The sequence below is a fragment of the Lutjanus erythropterus genome, chromosome 6 (genome assembly GCF_056507025.1).
Source record: "Lutjanus erythropterus isolate fLutEry1 chromosome 6, fLutEry1.hap2, whole genome shotgun sequence".
Classification (NCBI taxonomy): Eukaryota; Metazoa; Chordata; class Actinopteri; order Lutjaniformes; family Lutjanidae; genus Lutjanus; species Lutjanus erythropterus.
Genome location: NC_139322.1, coordinates 5,926,875 through 5,945,366, shown reverse-complemented (window position 1 = coordinate 5,945,366; position 18,492 = coordinate 5,926,875). Strand labels below are relative to the sequence as shown.

Sequence of the window (18,492 nt, the reverse complement as noted above, 5' to 3'; positions counted from 1 at the left end):
GAACGCTGAATGACACGTTCAGATTCTAGCTGATAAAAACTTTTTTCTTGCACAGTTGACCTCATTTCTATAGTGCTTTTCCAAAGAAAAGTTACAAAATCAATTGAAAGCGAAAGAGAACACATTAGTTTTAAGATGTTCTTAAATGCATGAACTGATTTGTCTTTTCTGTGATGTTTAGATCACAGGCTGCCCTCCGCTTTGGTGGTTTTCACTGTGCTTGCTTTCACACAACATGTGGCCTTGGAGAGATACAAACACCAGCTTTCAGTAATTGTCAATCAATTGCCGGTGACAGAATGGATGCTTGAACGTTTCAACCCGTAGAGAGACGCATATTATTGATTTCCTGCCTCTGACAATATCCAAACAGGACCAGATGGACTGACACAAAAAGTGCATTCAGAGCGACAAATGTATCAAATGTCTCACCTTATCTAGTTTCGCCTCGATCTCCACCACCTCCGTCTCCACCTCATCGATATTTGCCCTGAAAAACAAAAGAAGGGAAGCCGTTAGTGCACGTGTGGTGATGTGTTACTGTACGAATGAAAGAAATTCCATTAAGCTCATTTATCTGGTTGGAAAACAGCCATTATACAATCTGCTTTTGATTTCCCACGCTCTCAGAAAGCGCGAGGAGTCCCCATAAATCTGTGAGTGACAGATGGGAGTTCTGCGGAGCCAAACCCAGACATGTTCGAGCAGCACCGGGCGAGAGTCTGGGCGTGCTTTAAGTGAGCGAGACGCCGTGCTGGGAGCAGCTCAGCTCTGTCAAAACAAAGCGACAGACGAGGTCTCTGCACAGCGAGGGGAAGGGGGAGGGCATGTCTTGTCTGTCTCATCCCAAACCCCAATCCACCGACCCAGCGTCAACACCACCGCCGCTAATGCCACACCACTGAGAGAGGTGTCATTTACACCCAGAGGCTCACAGCTGCACCATGTAGCCACTAAATACACCACGCAGCTCATTCACACACTGATGTCAGTAAGAAATATGTGCATCATGAGCGGAACAATATTTACCACCTTGATAAATTAATTTCTGTCTGCTGCTTCCTGCTGTATGTGGGACCTTCTCTTTTCTGTAGTGGCAAACGCAGACCCACCTCATTTCCCCTCACTGGTTGATACAGTTGATCTGAAAATAGATGAGTAAACTCTCAGCCTCGTTTTAAAGAAGTGGATAAACTGAGCTTACATGGGTTTACCGCCCACTACAGCCCTTGCTTGTAGGGCTGACACCTTCACTGACCAGCTAAAATTCTCATTTTTCGGACAGTTGCTTCTTTAATAAGGAGAGGAAACTTCCTACTCCATTATTTCTGGGGTCTGGAGGTACACATGCAGACTTTGTATTGTACTTTAAAGTTATAGGCTGCTTACTGAACATTTACTCTCTTCTTAGCAATGGAAAAAGACATTGTTTAATGTCCTCAACTGTCATTTTGTGCTTCTTTTATTTAAGTATCGGTTCAGGCACCGTTAAGGCACTGGTAGCGTTTTAGGTGCATCGTTTTCACACTGTCATCAGGAAAAAAATAGAAACGATGCCCAACCCTACAAAGAATCAACACAAAAGCACAAATCACTGCATCTGGGCCCCCAGCCTCAAAAGACAGAAGAGCTGAGTGGATAAAATGTTTATTTTTGATGTCAAAGTGTCAATGGTGGTTCGATACGGTCAGTCTGTGACCTGACTTCAACCTCAAAAGCTGTACGTTTTTAAAAAAAATTTATTTTAGTGTTTATTTTGTCAGTTATCCTGTTGAATTTGGCGTTCGCATGTTGTTGCTAACTGGACTAATTTCCAAAAACTTTGGGCATGGTTTTAGGTGTGACAACGGCAAGAAGCGTCCATGCAGATGACTCGTCTCAAACAGACAATGGCGGTTAGCGTAACCACTGAGATAGCATCAGAACTAAAGAGTTTTTATTCATTGAAAGGAGAGCAAGGCTGAGTGGAAAAGATGTTTTCGCTCTTCTTCAGACCGGCTTCGACAAGAGTTTTATCTGATTGTTTGATGCTAGCCCATGTTAGATGTGATAGACAGATGGTTCATCCAAACACCTGCCTAGTGTCTTCTGAAAGTGCCTGCCCTTTTCCAAACAGTTTCTAAGGACAACCTCTCAGATAGTTCTGTGTAATAAACCATCTAGCATGTCAAGTTACTACTACCTTGATTACAAATACAATGTGTTACTGAACCAGTTGATAAGCTATAATCTAATGTTGGGCTCTTCAGTCTTTGTCTCTTGCCCCATTTATGTTATGTTCATGTTTTGCACAGATTTGCCCTGATTATGTCAGGTTTTTTTTTTTATGTTGCATATTTATGTCTTACACCGTGTAGCATTTTTTTCCTTTTACCCGTTTAAATGCACAATATGCTTCTGGGAATCAGCAGTTTACTCTAAATGTGTACTTGTATATCAGTGGGTGGACAATAAAGTAGGTCTGAGTCTGTCTCCCCATTTTTAGCCACAGTAGTGTTGTGGCTCGAGGGATGGAAATGTCAGTCAGTCGGTCAGTCCGCCACTTCAGCACAGACCAAAATATTCCAACAACCACTGGGATATTTCCAGGTCAAGCAGCTAAATCAACCTCTGAACAAGAGATGCTTTCAGGGGACGGAGAATACTGTTTTATTAATCAGAAGTCACAGTGTGCCAGAGTGCGATTTCTCAGATGCATTGCAGGTTGTTAAATAAGACTTAAAAAGTAACTGGTACATTCGGCTATTTGTTCATCTTTAACATTATCATTTAGCTTTATTTGCTGACAAAAATGCAAAACATTTTATTTAGTTTAAGTCTCCTTTTCATCTTAAAAAAATAGGCTGTCTGTGACTATTTTTCAGATCTGAAGAGCACTTATGAAGAAGCGTACTGGCAGTTCCCGTCTTGCTTTCTCTGACAGACACTTAAAACCAGTTTTCCATTTGATATTATGGAGAAAGTATAACGAATCACGGCACTACAGCAGCTGCTTGATGAAAGCGTCCGTGGCATATATCGGCCACGGCTGGCAGGACATAAAACTTGTATCTCTGTCTCATCTCTTTCTCTCTGGCCTTGGGTGGATTAGCCCGCCTGGCCGGGCTGCGGCGAGCTCAGGGGACGAAGGATGGCACGTGCTCTCATCCTCCTCTCCACCCCCACAGCTTTTTACGCTCTCCATCTCCTTTTATAAAGATCTGAGGGAGAGTTGGGGGGGGTGGATACTCCAGAGAGGAAATATCTGCCAGAAGCTCATACTCATGCAGAATGGAAACATACATTACTAAAATAATCAATACCATATTATTCCACATGTGGACGGGTGTTATTGTAACCTCAACTGATCTCGGACTGAACGGCCTTCAGCCAACCACACCCGGGGATAATCTCGCTGTGAGCGAAGCTGTTTTCGTTGCTGATGTCATTTCTCAAACTGCTCTTTTTATGTGATACTGCAGCGCTTTGTGGGCTCTCGCTTTTCAGGAGGCTCCTTCCTCCTCACGCCTTTCAGCAGCAGCCAGACTCATCTTGAAGAGTTAATTTGATATTTTATTTTCAAGCATCAACAGAGACCCAAAGCAATTTATGGATGATCCATTTCATCCAGGCTTTCACAAGCACTGATACATATTTTCTAAAGATTATTCTGCAGCACTTTTGACCTTAAGCATCCTCCATGACATCTGTTGTAGAACTTGCAATTAAATTATGCATTTAATATTTAATTGTATTTATTTAAAAATAAAATCTTTATTTAATGGACTGCACTAGTGGTTTTGCACGTTCTAACCCATTAAAGGGATAGTGCATATTATCTTAAGTGGGGTTGCTGCCTAACAGATTAAGTAGACACTTTATTTAGAATATTTTCACCACTTTACCTTGCAGTCAGAGAGCATTTTCTAAAGAGAAACCGCTCTTATAGAAGCCAGATATTGCTCTTTGCAAACCAACCACACATTGGCGAAATCAGTAATTTTACAGCGCAGAAAACAAGAGTTGCTGGTCTACTGGTCTGGTCAGGTCTGGTCTGGTCCTTTTATGAGACTTCTGTGTTTCAAAACGATAGATTGGATTTACCAGATTCTCACAATAACACAAACAAACCAACAGGCTGACGCAGCAGCAGACCAGCAGCTCCTGTGCTCTGCAAGGTAAAATTACTTTTCTCGTCTAAAAGATTTTGTTGGTTTGGAGAGAGCAACATGTGGTTTATATAACAGCAGCTTCCTGTCAGAAAAGGCTGTCTGGCAACAAAGTAAGGCAGTGAAAATGCTCCAAATATAGTGCACATTTAAATTTATATAGATTTTTTTTAGGTGCACATTTTTTAGGTGGCTAAAATATGTTTTGCTGCTGACCCTATCCACAACTGGACATTGCATATCTTTCATGTTGATACTCCTGCTGCTTCTCCAAACTGGGGGCGTGTCCACCACCACCTACTGTAGGTAATACACTGATTATGGATAAGTGCCTCATATGACCCCATCATCCGAACTATCCCTTTAATCAAACATAGTTTCCTGCCTTACTGCCAGACAGTTTCCACAGCATATTACAGTGTTTTGATCTGTTGCATGAACATCAGTTTGCAGAGACTTCAGTCACATGCAGAGGCTTTAAATGGGTAATTCATCACAGTATTTAGCTGTTGATTTTCTTCTGTGCTGTTTGTCCTTTGAAGGAACTGTATGAAAATTATTAAGTCAGATTGTATTTATTTGCTTTTCACTGAATACCTGATTAGGGGCAGAGGTTTGTATTTATTTATTTTTTTCTTTTTACTGAAGAGAGGGTCTGGCTTTTCTTTGCCTTTCGCTTGTGAAACACTGAAGAGTTTAACGCTCCAGCACCCATAAAAGTTCAGATAATGACAAGAAAATATTACGGGAAAATTGCTCCCAGTTCATAGGCAACCTGTTACGAGGGGGTCGTCAAGAAGGCATTGTCTGGCTATAAAGGGCCACAAGCCAAAGAAGGTTGGGAAGCAGTGCTTAAGTGATTTATAACACTGAGCTTTATGGGTATTGGGTTAGGGTCATGATGTAAATGATGTTTTAATGGTTTTTACATCCCACCAAATGCAGAGGTGTGGGACAAACACTAAATTTAATTATGTGGCAATAAAAAGGCAGAGAATTCAAACAAACAGTGACGACGCAAAGTTGGATTAGTCTAAAAAAAAAAAAATCTGAAATCAGATCAGAAATCTCTCTCTACAATGATGGGAATGGGTTTTGGCCATGCTTCTCCTGCACAGCGCTGCTCCAGATGTTGCTGAACCAGCGAGGCTCAACACAGTGACAGCCCAGCTAGCTACTCCAGATGTGCGGCCTCTGTCTCATGGGACAGCTGCTCCCGCTGAATCCCCTCCAGGCCCGTAACCCCCACTGCCCTGTCTCACTGCACATGCCTCCCATAATGGATGCACACGGCGCCCCAGGCCTGTAGCCACGGCAACCACCTCCTAAGTGGGCCACAGAGGCTCCCGATGTGCTTGTGAGTTGACCCTCATTCACACCACGGGGGAGCGGAGAAGATAAGTAGATAATAACATGACTCGCAACACGGCTACTGTGACAAGATGACCATCGCCGGACCATTAAAACCTCGTAAGGAGGCCATTAAACACACATCTCGCCACTGATCGACTCAATACGTTTAGAAGTTGTCAAAGCAGACTGAAGTTAGTGTGCAGGGTTAGTCTGGGATCATTTATCGGACATGGAACAGCGCAGTTAAGCAGCAGTGTAAAAACATAATAAACACTGAGATTGTGCTGAGTGAGCAGCAGCTCCGGTGGTTTCTGGCTGGTGACATGCTGACGGGGCGTCCAGGGGAGCGGCTGAGGTGCTGTTTATTGGCCCAAAGTGGCAGAGCACCTCTGTTTCTCTTTAATTCAGGAGCCACCGCACGTCTAAACTAGTTTCACATGATTGTTGAAGCCTTTTGAAATGTTAAAAACAATATTTTGTCCGTGCTGGCATTTTTCTGTGGGTGTGTGAACTACGGCTTTTGAAGTTCTACAAGCAACATGTCGGCAAAAACATTTCCATTCTTCCAGTGAACAGGGGTGGAAAAAGGTACTCAGATCCTTCACTTAAGGGTACAACCAGTAGGATTTGTCCGAGCTGTTCGTAAACGCACCAGAAAGACAGTTTATTGTTGTGTCTGATTCCCAGGACGTCAGTTACCAACATTTTGGGTTGCCAAAGCATCACGAGAAGAAATACAGGCAGCAGGCAAAGTCTCTGCAGAGCTACAACCACACCCTTGTAGTGGATCATAAGTGATTATTGAAAGGGATTATGTTTCTGAGTCTTTTTTTTTGTTTGTTTGTTTGTTAGAAAATGTTGCATATTACACATTAAAAGTAAAAGTACCACTTTTAAAATATATGATCTATGTTTGAAGCAAGTTGTTTCTCCCCGCCCCCTCCTCCACCCATGGAAGCTCAGACAGGCTGCAGGAGCACTGCAGGAGTGCAAGACAGGCACAACATTGTAAATTGAAATAACAGGCAATGATAAGTTAAGACCCTTATCCCGAAAAGAAAAGGACACTGCTTGTCTCACTGCCTTAATTTATAACAACGCATCATATTTTCTAAAGCTCATCACATGTTTTCTATGTAAAATCTTGATCTGTAAAGTAACCTGTAACTAAAGATGTCAAATAAATGTAGTCCAGTAAAAAGACTCTGATATATAGTGGAGTAGAAAAGAGTATAAAACAGCATGAAATGGAAACCCTCCAGTATAAGTACTTCAGATTTCTACCCGAGTTGTGTCCTTGGCTGCTGCGTGTGAAGCGTTTGGCTGAGAGAGCTGCAGCTGGGCTCAGATGCCCCTCAGCGTTGTGTTTTGGGAGGCTGAACGAAGGCGGAGCAGCCCGGTGGCCTGGATGGAGAACGAGCAGGTGGGACGCTGAGGAGGGAGCCAGCACCGGGTCCAGGTAGTGACCCCTGAAATACGTCCATGGCCGCCCCCCAATCAAACCGCCAGCTGGGGCACGCCAAATGAACCTACAGACGGCGGCCCGCTGGGGAGAGCGAATTAGCCTGTGAGTGATGCAGCGGTGTCAGCGCGCTCTCGTCTGTCTGCCAGCATACAAATGAGAACAGCTGTAAAGCAGACACTACATGGAGCTTCAAGTGATCCTCAGCAATCAGCAGACTGTTTGATATCTACGTGCTCTTTGCTCTTCTCTGCTCTCTTCAGTATCTTTAATCTCTTTCATCTCTGCTCTGAATCTTAATGCAGAAGGCTGGAGTGTGGAGAACATGGGAGGCTACAGAGGGGACAGGAGGAGGTGGTGAGGAGGAAGGGGGGAAACTGAGGGGTCTGGAGACGGGGCGGCCCTGTTTGTCTGAGGGCCCCATTGTGACAAAGCCACTTCCTGTCTGGAGAAATGGCAGCATTTTGTTGTAATATTGATTGCTTTGGTGTCCTAATTGAGGCTGGATTTCAGGGCTGAATGGCTGATCAGAGGGGGGTGGGATCCCTCAGAGTATTCTCTTCAGCTACACTGAACAGCAGCTCGGGTTATTCTTAGCTGCGTGGCTCCTAATGCCCCCTGCCCTGCCCTGCTCTCCCCCTCCCCCCCCTCAACACTGCATGAACTAATGCAGGGTAAAGGAGGCACCCCTGGCTATGCAATGCAAAGCACTTAAAAACGGTCCTCCCCAGTACATTTTCACTGCACTGGACACTCAGGCACAGCATGCCTGTGAGCTCTGGAGAGTCTGAACAGTGATGTCTTTTTTTAGCCTTTCCAAAAACAAACAAAACAAAACAAAAAAAAAAAAAAAAACAGAACAGAACAGCAACAACAGTTATTACCCTTTTTTTAAGAGGCTAACATACGTTCTGTTTTTGATCCAGTCCGTTACCTAATAACCCCACTTTAAATAATCAGAACTATGTCTTTAAACTGTGTTCATCTGAAATCATTAGCATGTCTGGCCAACTAGCTTACTACCAGTAATACTAACAGTAGTAACAGTCAAGGTGCACAAGGTGTTGAAGCAGATTTTGGATGCTATATGAGAGTTCAAGTTAAAGAGAGTATACATATGTCCTCAGTTTTAATATGCATCAGTGGAAACACAGAAAGTCAGCCAGAGACAGTGTTTTTAAGCAACATATATCGCTGAGGTTAGCTCTATTATTTAGCTAGTTATAGCTGATCAAATCTGCTACATAGATGTACAAGTAAGACCTTGATCCATTGGATTTTGATACTTGCAAAACTTTCCTCAAGCCAAGAAAAGAGATTTGAAAAAGAGGTAAAGTCCATGTGTTGAGCAGGAACAGGCGGGCGGGTCTGATCTGCAAGCTCTTTTAATATATCCATGATCCTCTAGCTCTTATAATACATCCATGATCTGCTAGCAACAGTTGTCATCTCAGCCGCCAAAATCAATAGTTGTTAGCAAGAAATTAGAAGACTGCTTTCATCCTCCTCTCTGAAATCAAGGACTATTGCTTCAAAAATTATTTTTAAGTGGTAAATCTGATATTTTTATCAAGGTAAACTGCATAAAAATGTGCCATGTGAGAACAGCAAGCTTAAGAGGCACGGAAACAGTAACTATGGGGGTTAGGACTGAGCGTACAGCCAATAACTGCTACCCCATTTGGGAATGTGAACAGCCCATTTTCCCCATCCTTAACCTAAATCTTTTGACCTCCAAAGAAATGTTTGCACTCATCCAGTTGGCATCGCGTTTACATCACCATCCTAATAATTTAAGAATCACAATGGCCCCCCTAATCTGTTGTAACCCAATCCTAATGCATTTAAGGTGCAGAGGGAGTTCAGATGTCTCCAGTAAAACCCTCCCCGACATGTGTTCAAAGCCCTGACTATTGTTTCATAAGCCCCAGCTTTCATTTCCACTTGAAAGCTTAGATGTGTTCCTCATACTTAAACAGGCCTGCTTTCTGTTCAGAGAGAGCTCAGCCGCACTGTAAACACTCCTCACATTTCTGCACAGACTGCGTCGAGTGCTCCGCTGTCGCTGCATTAACCTCAAACCCTCTTCAACAACACGCATCTGCACTAATGGCTTCTCAGAAGTGACATGTCCGCTGCAGCAATAATTACTCATTTATGCTTCGATTAAAACATGCTGGAGGCCCGAGCATTAAGCCATCGGTGAACACGTAGATTTGGCTGCATGTTCTGGATGTGTGGTATCCATCACGGGGTTAACATGTATGTCTCAGGACAGGTGCTCACATCAGTTATGTCAGTATGTATATTAAGGCCGGGTTGCTCTTCTACAAGTGGAGGTTCATGCTCACCACCCCCCCGACCTTTCCTCTGATTGCATACTGTGCCAAATACTTGTGTGTAGCCAAACAGCTGAGTGGCAGCCATTCACCAAGCCCCGTTTCTACGGCAACATTCATCTACCCTGGCAGACAGACGACCCTCCCAGCCCACCCACCCATTCAGCGGAGTCAATACAAGAGACCACCAACACTCCCACCAAACGGTTTCCTCAGAGGGGCCTCGTGCGTCTGATCTCTCTCTGAGTCTGTAAAGGCTCCGTCTGGTGTTGAGTTCAGGAGAGGACGGGACCTCCGAACGCTCCAGGGTCACATGGTTTCACTTTATAATTCAATTGTTTTTATTGAGTTTTGCACTGTTAAGCAAACATTTAAACACAATTATACAGAAATGAACAACAGTTACACCAATTGTGCTCACTGCTCACAAAGGGAAAGGGACATAAATAATAGATAAATAATAATGTAATGTTAATAATTATACAAAATAAGTAAATGAAAATAAGATGAGGAAGGGGCTAGGGTTCTTAACTATACTATACTAGCAGAGACAGAGTCGTGTATCAACCATCATGTGCAATATGATCTTTTAATATCATGTGCAAAATTATTTTTCTATTACGTTTAATATCCTGTTTTAATATCTTTGCAGCATTATTTGACTGCAAGCCTAATATCGCTCCAAAACCACCATAAGCCTTTTGCAAAATCAATATATTTTAACTCGCAGAACACGGGGGTTGTTGCTTTATTGCTGCTTTGATCAGTTAGTTAGTTTGTGTTATTGTGGGACTTTTGTGTTTCAAATTGTTAATTTGGATTTATACCTACACATCTACTGCTCTGTTATCAGTAATAATAATAAAAACGTGCAGGGCTGATTGTTTTCATGATTTAGAAAACTGGCTATTACAATCTCAAACAATTGTTTGGGCTATAAAATGTCAGAAAATAGCAAAAAGATGTCTTCAAATGTTTTGTCCCAAACTCAAAAATAATAAATAATAAATAATAAATAACGCAAAAGAAAAGCTGCAAATCATCATAATTAAGAAGCTGGAACCAGAGATTGTTTGGAAATTTGGCTTGTAAAATTACTTAGATTTCTAATCAATTATGAAAACATGCTGTTGAATTTTCTGTTGATGGACTAATTAATCATTAATCACATAATAATTACATTTAATAATCAATGTAGATTAAAGACCTTCCAAATCCGGATTGTCGGTCAGATAAAACTAGACATTTGTTAGTGTTACCAAAGTAATAATGATCATTTGTCACTACTTTTTGACATTTTTTAATTAGCTGATTAATTAATTTATTAATCATGGTCAGCAAATAGTGAAAAATCACCATCACATGCAACCATCACCAGCAGTGATGCCTTGAAGTGTTTTGTTTTCTCAAATGAACAGTCCAAAACCCAAGATGTCGAGTTAATCACATCCCTATAATTGATTAATCGAGTAATACAAAAAAAAAGCTCCTCTTCTCAAAAGTGAAAATAATCATTAGCTGCAGCTCTATTTCACATGCAGGAGAGAACAGACGTGCTGCTTTTGCCATCATAAGGATAATGATGTGTTATATAAGACAGTCATGAATGAAACTGTAAATACAGAACCCACAAATTAAATTTGGAAAGATAAAAAAAAAACTTTCCCCCATTAATCCAGACAAAAATAAAAAACCTGCTGGACTCGACTCACTCTTTCAATAGTAGAGCGTGTGGCCGATGTTGTGCCATCTCTAAATCTGCCAAGATGAAAGCCAAACCCCACACACTGCCCGAGGCCCCGAGGGCTCTTAGCGAAGCAGTGACTAAATCGACAGTGACTGGCCTAACTGCCACCTGACCGTGCTCGTCCTCATGGAAAAGCCCCAAAAAAACGCACCACGCTGGGTCTATTTTAGCAGAAGGGCACATGCGTACCCTCTTTGACAACAATGAAAGGCCTCGTAAATCACTGACAAGGACAGAGACTCAGTAGGCTGAGAGCGGGACCACTACTGCTGCATGAAAAGTTATTAAAAACACCCAACAGAAGGACGTTTATATGAGACTCAGACAAGCCGGATCTTCTGTCAGCCACAAGGGCATAAAATAGAGTAAAGCAGCAGAGTTAAAATGAACTCTATTAAACGAATTCTGCACAGTTTTGTTTTTGCATGCGATGAGGAGCCTCTGAAATGCAAATTAGATTAGTCGAGGTATCTTAAAATAGATACAGCATGTGTGCATGCTTCAGATTTTCAACAACAATTTTCAAGCATGTTAGACACTCACTGGTTTCAATGGTTCAGTATCAGCTGTGAGTTCAGTTTAGAGCTGCAGACTTTTTGTTATGGCCTTTTATGTACCAGGAAACTGAATGACAGAACAAAAGCTGCAATAAACTCAGCTGATGTTTGCAATGGGAAGTATTCGGTGTCACACAGTGAGATTAGGGTCAGATATTTTTTAGATTAACTTTGGATGTCACGGAGCAGGCACACTTTAAAACTGGTAACTTATGCTGCACGACTAATGTAGAGTGCGCACTACAGGATTCTGGAGATTGCAGACAAAAAAAGCCCAGATCAGAGGCAAATCGGTGTTCGATCCATGCTCGCAAATTGGTGCTCGATCACTATGTGCGCGCTGTTCAAAGATCCCAGAAAGATATCAAGCAGGCTTAATACCTGCTTGTGTCAGGGTTGGGTTGGGGAGCCATACAGCGAGCTACAGCCAATGAGAGCAGATGAAGAGAGGAGCTGAGAAGGAAAGATGGAAGAGCACTGGAGCAGCAGCCAGAAAAGCCCAAACGTAGAAGAAAATGAGTGAGAAGTAGTTATAAAGTAGTAGTAGTGCCACCTCTAGTAGTTACAACTGTAACATGCTGCACAGTGATACTTCAGTATTAATGATCTAACGTCAATTCTTGCATGTGTTTTCGTGACAAAACAGTTTTGAGATTAGACAGACTTTCCTTCTTCCCTGTCGCTGATTGGTCATGTCAGTCAAGCACAAGAATGACATGTTGTATTTATACATGTATATAAACCAAGATCACTTAACTGTTACAAGCTTTCACCTCCACTCAAACAGATCCTAATTACACAATGAATGATGATACTACCTGCATTTTGCATCTTTTACTGCATCCTTGCAGATGAGAATCATATGATGCGACCCTTGTGGTGATAACAGAGAATAAAATAAATATATATAGCGCTACTGTTTCCTTTCATTGTTGTAAAAATAGCCACACACAGTTAATTAGCTCCAGATCCAGAGTGAAACTTCCACCATTTGGTTTGGATAAAACTGATGCAGGATAATAATCTATCATCCTGTCCTCATCATCTCAGTGGGAAAAAGGAGCCGTAACATCACAGCTGTCATGCCAGGTGAGCCAAGTGTACCCATCATGCCTATAAGTGTCCCTGTGTCCCAGAACTCCCCAGTCTGTGCAGCATTTGGACCAGATTTTACACAGTGGCATAATGGTGTCAGCTCACCAAACCTGATAACACCTCTTTTCTCTTTTTTCCCTCTGCAAATGAGTATATAACTAAGTTCTTTCTTCATAACTAAGTTTTAATCCTTTCTTCAGCTAAAATGAATCATTTTTGTGATTTGTGACCTCCAACAGCTCCTCCATTTCCTTCCAAACCTTGTCTTCTTGAGGATATCCCAATAAAAAAAAGTCACTGTGGATCATAAAAGATGTGCCACATCTCAATCAAGTTCTAAATTAGTTTCTCGTCGTCCATGTTGACAGCTAACTGGAGGGGAAACGGACACGCCAACTTGATTCTGACCGATGAAAATGGGTTGGAGGTAAAGCAACTGCAAATATAGAACCAGGGATAGTTTTTTCCCTGCAAACATGGAGCAGGTTAGGACATCTTCATTTGGAAAAAACTGAAATGTTCGCTTATTCATGTCACTTCCAGTTAGGAGGAGGTGTGAGTCTGAAACTACAGTAACTGGTTGCCATCAGAAAGTCTCTCATCCAGATAGTTGTCTGGACTAGAAAGAACATGGGGGGGGGGGACAGAATAGGAGATTGAAAGACTTTGGGGAGAGGAGGTAAAGGAGTCAGGACACGGGGGAACTTGAGTCCGTCTGATAATACAAATTCGTCTCCCCTGACTGCACTCGGCCTCTCCAAAATCAACACCCCTGATGTTTTTTCTAAGCGAAGGAGATATCTCGTCTGGCGGCGGGCTGACGCTCCACCTTAGATGACCAGTCTGCCTGCTGCGGCTGAACTTTTGCCTGTCTGCTCCCCAACACCTCCTCTTCCTCCTCCTCCTCCTCCTCCTCCTCGGTCCCTGCCACACCCCTGCCAGCTCTCTCTCCTACATGTGTTGGCTGTGTGGTGCTTGTCTGCGTGCCGCAGACCGCAGCACATAAATCCTGAGGGAATGAGCCATGCCTCTCTTCAGAAATCAGCCCAAAAACACAAAGTCAAAAACACTTTTGGTGTTTGTTTTATCCAGTGAAGCCACGAACAGAAGCAGCTTTTGAGATACATATTTCAAGTGTTTAAATAAAGGCTTAAGTTTTTTGAGGACCAACACTAATACCAGAAAGACTGATTGTGATAGATGGCAGCGTTAGATTATATATGACCGCTTATATGCCAGAAATTAGAAATGCTTAGTGTCTTCCCCATAACTGTCTACTTAGATCTTCACTAGACACTTTAACTGCCCGGGAAAACCAAGAGAAATTAAAACGTCATCTAAAAACAATAGAAAAAAGAGAAAATAAATTTTAATGTTGGTTTCACTGACTGATTTGATGTAGCTGTGGTCGAAGAAGACCCTAAATCACATCAGAAGACGACCGCATGACTTGACAATATGGTGTATACAGTATAATTAATTTCCAGTTTTGGTCTGGTAAATTGGCGTACAAATATAAACCCTGGTTAAAGTAACACTGTTTATTATTTATTAAAAGGGGCTGTGAACTTCTTTACATGAGCCAACACTTGTTCGGTGCTCTGGTCTCACTGTGCGGCAGAGGACAGTGGCTGTGTCTTCATTGAGAATCAGTTACAGCGGTCATTCCCAGAGACAGGTGGGTCACAGGAGAATTTTTATTTGGGTCGCAAAATAGAATAAAAGACTATGCAAGGAAATTCAGCAAATTTAAGATTTGTATCTGCAGCGCAGCTTTTATAGAGCATTTAAAATGTTTATATTGTTTTACTGATGAGAGGAAATAATGAGGGTTTGTTAATTCTGCCTAAACACACCTATTTTGTCTCATTTATGAAGTACTGTTTTCATGATGAGAGGAAATAAAAATGATGGCCTTTTAACACAACCTAAATGTGTTTATTTATTTTATAAAATGTTTTCACCATCACGCATCAAGATACCAATAGGTAAAAAATGGCCAGGAATGTTCGTCTATGTAAAATTTAATCTCTCTGTAAATTCCAAGATTTATTAAAAGGCCTACTGTGAACTGGGTCGCAACTGAGTGACAGCGTACATTTATTGACACTCTTTAAACCTTCTCTGTAGCCCACATTTCTCACTTATTAGTATATTTAAACTATTTCTCAGAGTCTGAGTTCAATTTTTAATAAAAGTTCAGCACCAGAAGTCACTTTTGCAGTCCATTACTTTCCAGACATGGCAACATGCTCCCCTGACAGTGATTTGTGTGGGGATTAGTAAATAAATCCCCCTCAGTCTTTTGAACGAGAAGCTCGGAAAAGTTTTCATTTCAGATGGAAAAGAAGAATAACAATGGCTGAATTTTATTATTGTTTTACTATTGTTGTCTATCAAAGTACCAAAAAAAAAACTTTCAAAAACAATCAAATATTCTCTCTGCCGTTACAGATCCTCCTCCTGTATCAGGCCGTTAGTGTCTTGTTGTTGGACCTTGAACAACATGTGTGCATATTTTCAGACCCTCCCTTGGCGAGAGACATTAGTTCTGGCGCTGTCCAACAACGACCAACGGTTCACAGGCAGTAAAGCAGCCAGGCAGGCAGTCCCTGAGCTCAGGATAACATTCCCACTTAATCTGAGCAGATGAATCCCATCTTCTGAATGTGCACACAAAGAGAACAGAGAGACATTCTTCAGCAGAAACATTCAAATCAAACAAGACGTCTGCAGCCAAGCTTATTCCTGCGAAACCTCCTGCCAGGGCTGTTCGCTGACACGTCCAGGAAAAAACTCAGATTCAAGTTTTCATTTGAACATGACTTTTGATTTCAAAACAAAGAGTGAAAGCTATAAAGTTAATGGAATAGTTTGACATTCTGGGAAATACATTTATGTCCTTTCCTGCAGAGAGTTAGACAAAAACATTAATACCACTTCCATGTCCATAAGGACACAACTAACAGCCAGTTAGCTTAGCATAGCATAAAGACTTCAAACAGGGGGGAAAGCTACCCTGGCTATGTCTAAAATGGACACAATTCGTTTTATTTTGTTTAAATTAAACAAACAAGATGTTTATTAGTTTGTTTGGCTTGAGCCAGGCTAACTGTTTCCCCGTTTACAGCTTTTATGCTAGGCTAAGCTAAATAGATGCTGGCTGGATCTTCATATTTAGCATGCAGACAGAGAGTGGTATCAATCTTCTTACCTAACTTTAGGCAAGAAAACAAATAAGTATGTATCTAAAAATGTTAAACTACAAGTCATATAATGACACAAAATTAACTAACAGTGCTAGCAGCTCTGTGAGGTTGTACTTAAGTACAGCAGAGTTTTCAGCCAAATGCTAACATCAGCAAGCTAACATGCTCACAATGATAATACCCATGTTCAAATGTTAAGCAGGCATAATGTTTTTTTTAACTGCTGTAGTTTAGCTAGTTAGCATGCTAACATTTGATAGTTGCCCCTTCCTAAATCCCACCCCTTTTTGCTCTCTCTCTGGTAATCTACCCAGTTGGTCAAATTTGAACTTTCCTGTGTCCTATGTCCTAGGCTCGTGTTGAAGAGAAAACCAAATTTGCAAAATGGTTAACAGATGTTGGTGGGGGACGCATAAAATAAAGATACATCTTAACACATAACATCCTAGAGCAAGCAAAACACTAGCTAACTAGCTGGCTAACAATTAATGTAGAATATTTAGCTAGTTAGCTAGTGCTTTCCTAAAATCAGCTATCAAATGTAACTAGCTAGCCAACGATTGGTGTAGAGTAGTTAGCTAGGTAATCTACATCAACATCAAACTGTTATTGGAGTAGAGAGCGAAAAGGGGGGGTGACTTAAGAGGGTCAATTAGGCTGATGGCAATGTCATTGATTCTGGATGTATTTAGTCATAAACCAAAGACCTGGACAAATAAAAAAAAATAAAGTCAGAAAAATTTCCCAATTACATTACAGTTCATCCGCACGGGAACATTCATATCTGTACAAAATTGCATGCTAGTCCCGTCTAGAGTTGCCATGACACCAGAATTTCGATGCAATACTAGTAGTAAAAACAATGCTCAATACTTCTTTTGATACCACGGCAAAAAGATTAAATAAATAAGATGGAATAATTATTATTTAACAACCTGCACACAGTCTGGGACAGATAAAGTCACTCAGCACTGTCTGGTTTTGCTATGCTGCAGCCAAATTTCAGTAAACAAGTACAATAAAGACCAAACTGAACTGCTGTCTTGAATGAGAATTATTTTTCTTTATAAATTCGATACTTTCAATGCTGTCAAATGTTAGTATTGTCTTCTTTTTAAACACTTAGTATTGAAAAAGTGTTGACAGCCTTAATTCCCTACATAGTTGTTGAGACATTTCACCCAAAACCACAAAAGTCAACCTTTCCTCCAGAGCAAAATCAGGGGATCATCAAAATTTAGATTTAGAGACAGTAGATTTATCTACTGGGGATCATAGATGCCCGTTCAAAATTACACGGCGATCCATCCAATAGTTGTTGAGATATTTCAGTCTGGGCCAAAGTGGCGGACTGACCGACCGATAACGTGGCTAAAAAACTATTTGATGATGCAATCACTCACAAACCACCGCATCTTATTCCTCGCCAAAAGTTAATGTACTAGCAGCTCGTTCACGCCTCGCTCACCCGTGCACGCATGCAGTCGACGCAGGCTGCCAAAACCCTGACTCCTCCTGACCCCGCGGCGACCCTGTGAGAGTGACCCGGCCCCTGAGGAGTGAGCAGCTGCCCCCGTCTGATCACACTCCAGGCAGCACAGAGCTACACAGACAAGAAGAGGGTCACCCCGCCAAAAAATAACTGTCTCTCCCCGTTTGTTTCGCAGCCAGAGAGCGAGACAAGCTGCCGCTGACCAACAGCAACAGCTGAAGTGTCCTTTCCCGCTCTTTTTGAAATCTGTTCGAACAGATAAGACAGCATGCAGACAGATCCGTCTACTGCAGCACAAAGAAATAAACATCTTTATATGAGTTAAAGATATCACTCGATGATAAAAGGCCCTTTCAAGTATAAAATATGCAAGTGTGACAGGCACTGCTGCTTTCCCCTCACTGAAGCCCTCCGCTGAGATTTTTTTTAATGTCTAAAATAACGAAAATGACATTGTTTCCGTTTATAACTCGTCTGGCTCGGGGATTTGTGAAGCAGACAAATGGCAAAACATCTGGATTATCTAATTTTAGCTCCTACGAAGACAGACTGATTTAAGGGTACGTGGCCAGAGTTATTAGCTGAATTTTAAAGCAGGATTATTTCCGCTTGCGTCAAAAAAATACGAACAGACGAGTCAAAGAAAGCACATGTCTGAAGGTCCACAATTATAAACCCGTAATGTGGCAGAAAGTTTCTCTCCTGCAGCATCGCAGTCGGGTCTGTGAGCGTTTTCTTTCCTGTGTCAGCCTTTCCACTAATATTTCAAAGCTTTAACTACGGGTCAGCTGTGGAACAGACGTCTTCTGCACAATATCGTCTTTCATTCTGTAGTCAGACAGCTGGATGGATTTCAGTGCTGAAGAAGACAGTCATATGAGAGACTCAAAGTGTCTAAAAGCAACTTCACATCCCATTTACTCTGAGAGAAAAATCTCCATTACACAATTTACTGTTGATCCTCCCTCATTACCTCTATAACAAACACCTCTGAGAACATTTTGAGCTGCACTGCTCTGCAAATTGTAATGGGTGAGGTGTAAAACATTTTATGCAGCATTGCTTGAAGTCTGATGATATTTTATGTATC

At 41.7% G+C, this 18,492-nt stretch overlaps 1 protein-coding gene across 1 annotated transcript in view; it reads right to left on the bottom strand.

The window, feature by feature from the left end:
- LOC146324727 (arf-GAP with coiled-coil, ANK repeat and PH domain-containing protein 3-like) overlaps window positions 1-18,492 on the bottom strand; it is a 98,481-nt gene that overhangs the window by 55,646 nt on the left and 24,343 nt on the right. The window contains exon 2 of the mRNA XM_084720338.1: window positions 433-490. Coding sequence (XP_084576464.1) covers window positions 433-490 — 58 coding nt within the window. The remainder of the gene's footprint in view (window positions 1-432; window positions 491-18,492) is intronic.